The following is an 11,979-nucleotide window of genomic DNA, read 5'->3' as shown; positions in this document are numbered from 1 at the left end:
TATTTTGCGTGTTCTTTATGTTCTATATGTTCTCTATGTTCTGTGTGTTTTTCCTGTTCTATATGCTTTACATGTTCTGTATGTTCTACATGTTCTGTATGTTCTCTCTGGTGTTTATGTTCTATATGTTTTACATGTTCTGTGTGTTTTACATGTTCTGTGTGTTCTACATGTTCTGTGTGTTTTGCGTGTTCTGTATGTTCTATGTGTTCTGTATGTTCTGTGTGTATTACATGTTCTCTATGTTCTGTGTGTTTTACATTTATGTTTGTTCTGTGTCTTCTGTGTGTTTTACGTGTTTTGTATGTTCTGTGTCTTCTGTGTGTTTTACATGTTTTGTATGTTCTATGTGTTCTGTGTGTTTTTACATTCTCCATATGTTCTGTGTCTTCTGTATGTTCTATGTGTTCTGTATGTTCTATATGTTTTACATGTTCTGTATGTTCTGTGTTCTGTTTGTTCTGTATGTTCCATGTGTTCTGTGTGTTCTGTGTGTTTAACATGTTCTGTATGTTCTGTGTTTTACATGTTCTGTATGTTCTATGTGTTCTGTATGTTTTATGTTTTACATGTTCTGTATGTTCTATGTGTTCTGTATTTTCTGTGTTTTACATGTTTCTCTATGTTCTATGTGTTCTGTATGTTTTACATGTTCTGTATGTTCTATGTGTTCTGTATGTTTTACATGTTCTGTATGTTCTATGTGTTCTGTATGTTTTACATGTTTCTCTATGTTCTATGTGTTCTGTATGTTTTACATGTTCTGTATGTTCTATGTGTTCTGTATGTTTTACATGTTCTGTATGTTCTGTGTGTTCTGTATGTTTTACATGTTCTGTATGTTCTATGTGTTCTGTGTGTTCTGTGAGGTTTATTTTTTTTCCGTATGTTCTATGTGCTCTGGTTTTCTGTGTTTTACATGTTTCTCTATGTTCTGTGTTTTCTGTGTGTTTGACATGTTTTGTATGTACTATGTGTTCTGTTTGTTCTATATGTTTTACATGTTCTGTATGTTCTATGTGTTCTTTGTGTTCCGTAGAAGTTGGCATCGGTGTCGCCGGATTTGCCGCAGCTGGTTGAGTGCATGGGCATGCGACCTTTCAAAGAACACGAAATCCTCCTGCTGACCGGCCTGGAGTCACCTGATACCTTTCAGCATGACCCCACCCACACACAGGTGAGTTCCACCTGCACGCCAGCCTAGTCACACCCACACACAGGTGAGTTCCACCTGCACGCCAGCCTAGTCACACCCACACACAGGTCAGTTCCACCTGCACGCCAGCCTAGGCACACCCATACACAGGTCAGTTCCACTTGCACACCAGCTTAGTCACACCCACACACAGGTCAGTTCCACCTGCACACCAGCCAAGACACATCCACACACAGGTCAGTCTCACCTGCACACCAGCCTAGACACACCCACACACAGGTCAGTCCCACCTGCACTCCAGCCTAGAGACACCCACACACAGGTCAGTCCCACCTGCACACCAGCCTAGAGACACCCACACACAGGTGTTCAGCAGGTAGAGCCAAAAACCTCATCACAGTACATTATTCTGTAATATTTAAGAGGAGGATGTAAACAGGCTAAAACATGGTGAGCGGTGCTGCTCCTGTGAGTCGCCTGGAAAGCCTGAAACAATCATTTAAACCCAGAAGGTCCGGCTCGATGTTTTGGCCTCAAATGATCTCAGAATCAGCATCACTGATGAAGATGTGATGATGATGGTAGATTCACTCAGGTCCTCAGAGACGCTTCACCGAGTTTAGACTCAGTTCTCTTTCTCTTTCAGTCATCAGACTCTTCTCTCGGGGAAGAAGCGCAACCTACACCACAGAATGTTCTGCAGTGACATGTTTCCTCCAGAGATGCCTCCAAATCTCTAAAACTTACACAGTGCACCTTTAAGACTAAATGTTAATGATAACACCTGACTCCGCTGACTGAAGATAACACGTGACTCTGCTGACTGAAGATAACACCTCACTCCGTTGACTGAAGATAACACCTGACTCCGCTGACTGAAGATAACACCTGACTCCGCTGACTGAAGATAACACCTGACTCCGCTGACTGAAGATAACAGCTGACTCCGCTGACTGAAGATAACACCTGACTCCGCTGACTGAAGATAACACCTAACTCCGCTGACTGAAGATAACTCCTGACTCAGCTAACTGAAGATAACACCTGACTCTGCTAAAATATAAAAGAATTCCTTCATTTCCTGAACAGTGTGAAACATTTTAACGCCGCTGTTAAAATAAGCTGCTTATTTTTAAGAGCTTTTAAACTCGAGTTATAGGAGTATAAATGGTGTGTGTGTGTTCTGGTAATCATCACATTGTGGGTGTGTGTTACAGAGTCACAGAGCTGATGTGTGTGTGGTTGAGAGTGCCAGTGGGCGTCACCCGACTCAGCCAAGCAGCATCGTCCTTCAGATCAACAAGTTCCTGATTGGTCTGCAGTCTGGTCAGGAAAGACAGCGGCACAGCCGATTGGCTGGACAGCGCATTTCCGATGACGACACCAATCGCTCCGTATCGTCCATAGAGGAGGACTTCCTGACCGCCTCCGAGCAGCTGGGGGAGGACAGCGAGGACGACCCCTTCAGAAACGGTGAATAACACAGACATCCATCTGTGCATCCGTCCAACTATCTGTACGACCATCTATACATTCATCCTTTCATCACTCTGTCTGTCTGTCCATCTATACATCTGCTCATTTAATCTATCTGTTCATCCATCTTTCCAGCCATATGTTCATCTTTTTATCCATCTGTTCATCCCTCTGTCCATCTCTTCATCCATACATATCTATACATTCATCTTTCCATTCATCTGTCCATCCATCCATCCATCCAGATATCTATACATTCATCCTTCCATCCATCTGTACATCCATCCGTCCAGATATCTATACATTCATCCTTCCATTCATCTGTCCATCCATCCATATATCCATCCATCAGTCCATCCATTTATGTATCTATATATTCATCATTCCATCGATCTGCTCTTCCATCCTAGCATCAATCCATCCATGTGCACATTCATTCATCCATCCATCTGTCTATCCATGCATATATCAGTTCATTCATTACTTATGTCCAGCCGTACATCTGTCCATTTAACTAGTAATATGTCCATCTGATCATGCATGCATACATCCACCTATAAATCCATCTGTTCATCCCTCTCATCCTTCATCTGAGCACTAAAATGTGCTTTGGACAAAATATGGATCATAAATGAAATTTATTAGTGACGGTTATAAATTCTTGGTGATGTAATTTAATGGAAGGGAAGCCATCAAGTCTGTGGCTTAGGGCTAAAATATTACTCCAGCAAACCTCTTCATCTTAATGAGCCATCAGATCATCTGCACAGAGACAGAGAGAGAGAGAGAGAAGAGAGACTGAGAGAGAATAGAGAGAGAAGAGAGACAGAGCCAGAGAGAAAGAGAGAGAGAGAAGAGAGAAAGAGCCAGAAAGAAGAGAGAGCCAGAGAGTAGAGAAAGAGAGTAGAGTACAGTAGAGAGAGAGAGCCAGAGAGAGACTGAGAGAGAGAAAAAGAGAGCCAGAGACAGAGAGAGAGCGAGAGAAAAAAGAGAGAGAGAAAGAGAGAGAGCCAGACAGAAGAGGGAGAGAACCGGAGAGAGAGAGAAGTGAGAGAGAGACAGAGAGAGTGAGTGAGAGAGAAGAAAGACAGAGAGAGTAGAGTAGAGTAGAGAGAGAGAGAGAGAGCCAGAGAGAAGAGAGGGAGACAGAGAGAGAGAAAGAGAGAGCGAGAGAGAAAAAAGAGAAATAAAGAGAGACAGAGAGAGAGTGAGAGAGAGAAAGTAGAATAGACTAGAGTAGAGAGAGAGAGAGTAGAGAGCCAGAGAGAGAGGAGAGAGAGAGACAGAGAGCGAGAGAAAAGAGAAAGAAAGAGCCAGAGACAAAGAGAGAGAGAGAGATAGAAAGAAAGAGAGAGCGGAAGAGAGAAGAGAGAGACAGAAATAGATAGAGCAAGAGAGGAGAGAGAGAGAGAGAGAGAAGAGACAGAGAGAGATAGTAGAGTAGAGTAGAGTAGAGTAGAGTAGAGTAGAGTAGAGTAGAGTAGAGAGAGAGCCAGAGAGAGAAAGAGAGTGAGACAGAGAGAGAGAGAGAAGAGAGTGAGACAGAGAGAGAGAGAGAGAGAGAGAGAGAGAGGAGAGAGAGAGAGGGAGAGAGTAGAATAGAGTAGAGAGAGGGGGAGAGAAGAGAGAGAGACAGAGAGAGGAGAGACAGAGAAAGAGACAGAGCGAGAGAGAAGAGAGACAGAGAGAGAGTAGAGTGGAGAGAGAGAGTGACAGTAGAGATAGACAGAGAGAGGAGAGACAGAGAGAGCGAGAGAGAAGAGAGAGAGTAGAGAAGAGTAGAGAGAATGAGTAGAGAGAGACAGAGAGGGAAAGAGAAGAGAGAGACAGAGAGAGACAGAGAGAGGGAAAGAGAAGAGAGAGTAGAAAGAGAGAGTAGAGAAAGCCAGAGAGAGACAGAGAGAGAGAAAGAGAGAGCCAGAGACAGAGAGAGAGAAGAGAGAGAGAGACAAAGAGTCAGAGTGCGTGGTCACTGCAGGACAGGTGAGGTTGAGACAGAGGTGCACTTCCTATTATCAAAAATAAATACTTCAGTCAGTTTGAAGAAGAAGAGAGCGGCTTCAGAGCGCTGACCGGCAGCCAGAAGCTGACCATTACACTCAGAGAGGGTCCATCAGCCGCCACTGCAGCCAGATACGTACACAAGTGTCACACACTCCGGAACAGTGAGTGAAACACCAAACCCCCCCCAACACACACACACCCACACACACACACTTTGTATATATTATCTGTATGTAAGTTCTTTCTTCTTCTTGCTGTGTTTGTTTGATACTGTATGTATATTTAATAATTATTTCTTATATTAATTAACACTTCTATATGTATATTTTCTTTGATTATATATATATTTTTAGTTGTTTTATTTTATATATGCACATGTATACATTTAACACATCTTTAATTAATATATATTTTTATGTATATTTTCACTGTTTATTTACACTATGAACGCTTTGACAATACAAATATGTGAGAGGGGGGTAGAGAGAGAGTACAGTAGAGAGAGACAGTGAGGAGAGATTAGAGAGAGAGAGACAGAGAGGAGAGAGTAGAGAGAGAGAGGGAGAGAGAAAGAGTAGAAAGAGAGAGTAGAGTAGAGAGAGAGAGTAGAGAGAGACAGAGTGAAGAGAGAATAAAGAGAGAGAGTAGAAAGAGAGAGAATGAGAGTAGAGTAGAGAGTGAGAGTAGAAAGAGAGAGTGAGAGTAGAGTAGAGAGAGAGAGAGTAGAGAGAGACAGTGAAGAGAGAATAGAGAGAGAGAGACAGAGAGTGAGTAGAGGCAGACAGAGGAGAGAGAGTAGAAAGAGAGAGAGTAGAGTAGAGAGAGAGAGGGGGGAGAGAGAGTAGAGAGAGAGTAGAGTAGAGAGTGAAAGAGGGGGGAGAGAGAGAGAGGCCCACTGCAGCTGGAGAGTCTTCTGTTGAACAGGAGATGATAACAGTTCCACATGCCTTAAAGTGATAAACTCACAGAGGTGGTTGTAGTTCAGACTTAACAAGACGTGTGACGACACTCTGATTAACCTTTCAGAACTGTTCCTGCTGTTCCCTGTGCAGTCTGTATCGGCAGGTTCCAGTCTGCACTTCTGACTTTGTTTTAATGCCCAAAAAAGTGTAGGGTAAAGAAGGAGTAGCTTACAGTGAGGAAAATAAGTATTTGAACACCTTGCGACTTTCTCCCACTTAGAAGTTCTCCCACTTAGAATTCATGGAGGGGTCTGAAATTTTCGTCTGTCCACTGTGAGAGACATAATCTAAAAAAAAAATCCGGAAATCACAATGTATGTTTTTTTAATAATTTATTTGTGTGTTACTGCTGCAAATAAGTATTTGAACACCTGTGAAAATCAATGTTAATATTTGGTACTGTAAGGTGTTGTTACTAGTCGTGGCCACTAGGTGGAAGTACATGCGCTACGCGTTGTTTCTCTTTATTGTTGCTATTTAGCGAGGAAGACACAGTATTGTGTGCTTCCTTGAAGGTGAGACATGCTGACTGTGCTCTGTGATTAATCCTAATTAATCATTTAAAAATATGTGACATCCATCAATGTTCTGGACAGATTACCACTGGATAACATGTTATGTTCAGTTAGTGGTCCAAATTAGTGCATATTTTCAAGCTAAGTTTTGGTTTTTTTTTTTGTAAATATAGCAAGCAAAAAAAGGTGGTGTAAAACTAGTTGCTAAGCTCATGTGTTTTGTCAGTTTTGGTTTGGTGTGACCTGTTTTACATGTAGGCTTGGGAATTTAAACTGTTTAAGAAGAGTATATATATCATTTTTTTTTATTTAATGTGAGCGGTGAATGCCATTGAGTGCTATGTACATTTTCAATGGAAGATACTGTGTATGTTAGCTGAGACTTTCATTGAGTGTAAGTTAGAAGGGAAAAAAACTGTTTTAAGAGACAGTATTGTGTGCTTCCTTGAAGATATGCCAAGCTGCTGTCCGAGCCTGACAATAAAACAGCGCCACAAGTTGATCACACCACATTCCTGCGCTTCCTGGTCCCTTTCATTTACCATCAAAACACAACGCAGAGCCCAGCTGGGGAGCCAGGTAGAGAGAAGAGGGTCACATTTTTGGTGCCGTGACCCGGATGTGGTGTGAAGATCAGTGTGGACAGCATTATTTTTGGACAAACTGAATATCCTTTTCCTTTTCTGATTTTTCTTTTCATAATCCATTCATATTATTTTGCTATGGGTTTGGACTGTGTGTTTTTTAGTATACTAGTACTTTCCTGCTGCCTAAGTGCAAGTAGTTGCTTCTGAGATTTGAAGGTGACATAATGGAAAGTGAAGTCTATATTGTGAGTCAAAAAAAAAAAAAAAATCCACAGCTCAAATCACAATAAAACAATGCAAGGTATTTCTCAAGGAACCCCATCCAGACTGCCTTCCACAAATGAGCCACTGCCTGATACTCCCTGGTTGTCATTTGACTCAGCTAAAGTCCCCCACGGCCGAGATCATCAGAGGTTTGACCCTGTAGTAGTGGAGTTACCCATAGAGGGCGATGGTGAGCCTGACTTTCCACCATCTGTGAGACCAAAACTTGCACGTGGACAGCTACCAAACTTCACAAACCCTCACACTCATGCAAGTCCAGGGTCGATGCCCTCACAGTATGTTGCTGTTTCTGTGTCCCCTCAGCCAGCTCCTCCTGATAACCACTCTGATGCATACAACCTCCATGCTCACCCTTCTCCATACACACCTAGAAATCAGTGTCCAGCACCACCACCTGGTCTCAGGGTGTACCTGTTGTAACACAGTATGCACCTCAGTATGGGTTCACACAGACACATCAAGTGAAAGGGGTGCAGGTGTTTAGTGGCCATGTAGACAGTAGGATGCTAATAGATTATTGAATAAGGGATATGCAGTACCTCCTAGATGCTGGTGGTCTGCCCCCTCATTTTGCCTTTGCAACGGTGGTGCGACACCTGAGTGGGGAAGCGAGGAAGCTGGTACTAAACTTGCCAGCCCATGAGCAGACACCAACCAGAGCCTTTGAAGAATTAAGACATGAATATAGCGATACTCAGACATCTGTGGACCCCCTTGCAGACTTTTATGAGCGAAGTCAGAAACCTAGTGAGTCACCTTGCTCATATGCTATTGTTTTGGAGGCCACTCTGAGGGCAGCTGAGGACTCACAGAATGAAGGTTTACCTTTCCCAGACCGGTATATTAAGTTAATTCGTCAGTTCTTCAGGGGGCTGAGTGATGAAGAAGTCTATTTGAGGCTAGCACCAATGAAGTCAAAAATATCTTCATTCAAAGAACTCCAGGCAGAATTATGTGGTTTAGCGAGAGAAGGAAGAAGATTCCAGACCCAGAACAAGCTTAAGAAAACAGCCAGCCAGGTTCATGTACAGAGAACGGAGCCTAGCCAAAAGTCAGCGCCGGAGATCAGCCACAGACGCAGCTCAGATTTGTCGGAACTCACTGAGCTGGTGAAAAAGCTGGCTTTAAGCCAAGAAGAGCAGTTACAGAGACTAACTCAGTTGGAGGCCAAGTTAGCCAAGCCTAGTAATTTAGTAGTGGAACACTCTCAGCCTCAAGCATCAAATGAGAGTAAACCAGATTTCATTTGTCATCGCTGTGGTAAACCTGGTCATGTTGCACGCTACTGCAGGGCGCTTTGGTCAGCACAAGAACAGGGCCAGGCAGCGAATGGCGTGGAGAAGAGTCTGCCTTTAAACGTCTAGAACCTGTGGTCGCTGGGGCAACCATGGGTTGTCAAGGAAGTCCCCTTTATAATTATGCTACTAATACTAAAGATCGTAAAGACACACCCCTTGTGGGCCCTAATAATGAAGGAGAGGTGATGGTGAATGGAAAAGCATGCCGTGCCCTCATTGATTCAGGATCTCAAGTCACCACTATTACTGATACGTTTTGGAAAACACACCCCCAACTTGGTTTGCAAAGACTGAAACCCTCTGATGTCCCAATAGAAGGAGCAGCAGGCCAACAGGTGCCCCATTATGGTGTGTTGGACATTAATCTACACTTCCTCAACACTACATTTAACAATGTGCCAGCTTTTGTTGTTCCAGAAACTGAGTATAGAACAAGTGTCCCCCTGCTTATCGGTACCAATGTGATTCGTGCTTCTAAGGAGCATTTCCAAGCCTCAAGTGGTAAACAGTTCCTTTCAAAGGTGAAGCAAACTAACCCAGAATGGTACTCAGCATTAATGGACATGGGGAACACTAAAGCAAAAGGGACAGATGGAAAAATTGGCACGGTGAGGTTTGCAGGACACCATACAAAAATAATCCCCCCGGGTAGTGAAAGAAATCTCAAGTGTAAAACATGTCGTGGACCCAAGGGCACGGCATACACAGCCCTGGTTGAAAAGCTGCCATTTCAAAAGCCTCCAGATGGGTTGGTTGTAGCCCGTGTTCTCGCTGATGTAAAAAAGGGATTTGTTCCTGTTTGAGTGATGAACGTCACTGCTAGACCTGTGAGTGTAAAGCCAAACACCCCTATTGCAGCGGCATTCCTGGTGAAAAGCGTGACAGAGATCACTGGTGAAGTGGGCAGTGGAAGTGATTCCAAGCTTGGAGATGATGGATGTGTTTCGGAGTGCCAAAACAATAGAGCACAAAAGGAAATGGTTCGGCTCACTAATAGTGGGGTAGATGGAGACATTTTCTCGATGTTAGACCTCAGTGGTTGCACCTTGGATAATGCTGACCAATATTCCAGACTCAAGGAGCTCATCATTAGAAATGCAGATGTTTTTCCTCAGCATTCCCTTGACTATGGATACACGAAGACAGTGCAGCACGAAATACCACTGATTGACACAAAGCCTTTTCGCATGCCATACAGAAATATACCCCCAACGCAATACCAACAAGTCAGAAAAGCCATTGAGGAGATGGAGAATGCTGGTGTAAGCAAAAGCCCATATTCGTCCCCTGTTGTTGTTGTTACAAAACGGGATGGATCTCTTAGAATCTGTATAGACTACAGAAAACTAAATTCCTGTAGCACTAGAGATGCTTTCCCCCTCCCAAGAATAGATGATTCACTTGAAGCTTTAGGGCAGGCCAAGTATTTTTCCACTGTTTATCTCACATGTGGTTACTGGCAAGTTGAAGTGGCTGAACATGACAAACACAAAACTGCTTTTAGCACTCCTATGGGCCTATATGAAGCCAACCGTATGCCTTTTGGACTGCAGAATGGACCTTCTACATTTAAAAGATTGATGACGTGCTGTTTTGGAGATCTAAACTTTGCGAGTGTACTCATTTATTTAGATGACAATCATTTTTTCGAAAACATTTGATGAGCACCTTGAACGGTTGCAAGTTGTCTTCAGCAGGCTGCGTGAACATGGGTTAAAGCTGAAACCTCAGAAATGCCAGCTGCTGAGGAAAGAAGTGCAGTATCTTGGTCACGTGGTGTCGGCAGATGGTATAAATACAGACCCTGAGAAAATAAGCAAGGTAAAATACTGGCCAAAGCCAACCAACCGAAAAGAACTCTTGAAGTATATGGGTTTCTCAGGGTATTATCGCCGTTTCATTGAGGGTTATGCCTCAATAGCAGCTCCCCTATACCGCCTGACATCTGGACATCCACGACGGAAAAAAAGAGGCAACTCCCCGGGCCAGGCTGTAGTTCCTTTCAAGTGGACCATGGACTGCCAAACAGCGTTCGAAACCCTGACGGAAAAGCTTATTACTGCCCCTGTATTAGGATACCCTGATTATAATTTGCCTTTTGTACTGCAGATTGATGCTTCAGGAGAAGGTCTGGGGGCTGTTCTAGCTCAAGTCCAAGGAGGCGCTGAGCGGGTTATAGCGTATGGGAGTAGGGGCCTCACTCCAGCTGAATCGCGCTACCCTGCCCATAAATTAGAATTCCTGACTTTGAAGTGGGCTGTCACAGACAAATTCTATGATCACCTGTATGGCAATCGGTTTACAGTACTGACAGACAATAATCCTCTAAAGTATGTCATGTCGACAGCGAAGCTTGATGCTACAGGGCAGCGCTGGGTGTCACAGCTGGCCATGTTCAATTTTGATATTCAGTATCGGCCAGGAAAAGGGAATTCTAATGCTGATGCATTATCAAGAGTGTCACAGGGTGAGGTACAGGCAGCGCTGAATATGTGCCCACAGCGAGTATTGCCAAGGCATGTGACAATGGTTCCTGTAGGAAGTCCAAGGGTTATTGAGGGTACACCTGATGTGGTAGAAAGTGCGAAAGAGCCTGATCAAATTTTGTCAGTTTGTAAAGATGTTTTTGATGGGGTTGGCACCGGCGTCTTTCCAGCTATGACCAATCAGGAGATCAGGGAGAGCCAAAGAGCTGATGCAGCGATCAGAACTGTGTTGCACTGCAAAGAGCAGGGTGTCAAGCAAGTGGGGATTGAGAGGTTGGAGATAGGACAATGCCTCCTTTTAAAGGAGTGGAGGAGGTTAGTGGTAAAAGATGGCATTCTATTTCGCCGAGTTAGAGCAGGCCAAAGGAAAGTTTTGGATCAGCTAGTCTTGCCAGACAAGCTGAGGGAGATGGCCAAGACTCTCTCTCCATAATGACTTTGGACATTTTGGTATTGATAGGACATTCGCATTAATTAGAGAGTGCTTTTACTGGCCCTGGATGCTTAAGGACATTAAAGTCTGGTGTCAACAATGCAAGAGGTGCTGCCTCAGGAAAACTCCTGTTTCTGGCCTGAGGGCTCCGCTGAACAGCATCCATACCAGTGCTCCTATGGAGTTAGTCTGTATAGACTTTCTTACACTTGAGAAATCCAGAGGTGGTGTAGAGAATGTACTTGTGGTCACAGACCATTTCTCCCGTTTCTGCCAATCCTACCCAACAAAAAACCAAAAGGCAAGTACTGTGGCCAAAGTGCTGTGGAGAAGCTTTTTCTGTAAATTTGGATTTCCTGTCAGATTATTGTCAGATCAGGGGAGGAACTTTGAAAGTGCAGTGGTAAAAGAGTTGTGTCAGATTGGAGGAGTGCAGAAAGTTCACACAACCCCATATCACCCACAAGGTAATGGCACCACTGAGAGATTCAACAGGACACTGATGAACATGCTTGGCACTCTGCCACCACATTTAAAGTCAATGGCCTAAATATGTGGATGCAATGACACATGCATACAACTGCTCAATCCATGACTCCACTGGTTACAGCCCATTTTTTCTTATGTTTGGGAGACATCCTAGACTGCCAGTTGATTTGATGTTTGGGCTGTCATCTACCAACGGTGCTTGTGAATACACAGACTATGTCAGAGATCTGCGTGAGTGCCTCACTTTGGCCTATGATCAGGCTAACCACTTTTCCAGGAAGGCTAAGA

General features: G+C 43.8%; 1 protein-coding gene across 4 annotated transcripts in view; it reads left to right on the top strand.

Moving 5' to 3' along the window:
• Positions 1-11,979, top strand: part of LOC108443033 (SPHK1 interactor, AKAP domain containing) — a 104,783-nt gene that overhangs the window by 48,722 nt on the left and 44,082 nt on the right. For all 4 annotated transcript variants that reach the window (XM_017723415.2, XM_037539959.1, XM_037539960.1 and 1 more), the window contains 2 exons: positions 1,040-1,177; positions 2,374-2,629. In XM_017723415.2, coding sequence (XP_017578904.1) covers positions 1,040-1,177; positions 2,374-2,629 — 394 coding nt within the window. The remainder of the gene's footprint in view (positions 1-1,039; positions 1,178-2,373; positions 2,630-11,979) is intronic.

Source organism: Pygocentrus nattereri, chromosome 7 (assembly GCF_015220715.1).
Source record: "Pygocentrus nattereri isolate fPygNat1 chromosome 7, fPygNat1.pri, whole genome shotgun sequence".
In the NCBI taxonomy this organism is placed as follows: domain Eukaryota; kingdom Metazoa; phylum Chordata; class Actinopteri; order Characiformes; family Serrasalmidae; genus Pygocentrus; species Pygocentrus nattereri.
Note: the sequence above shows the minus strand (reverse complement) of the source record. Positions and strands in the feature narration are given on the sequence as shown.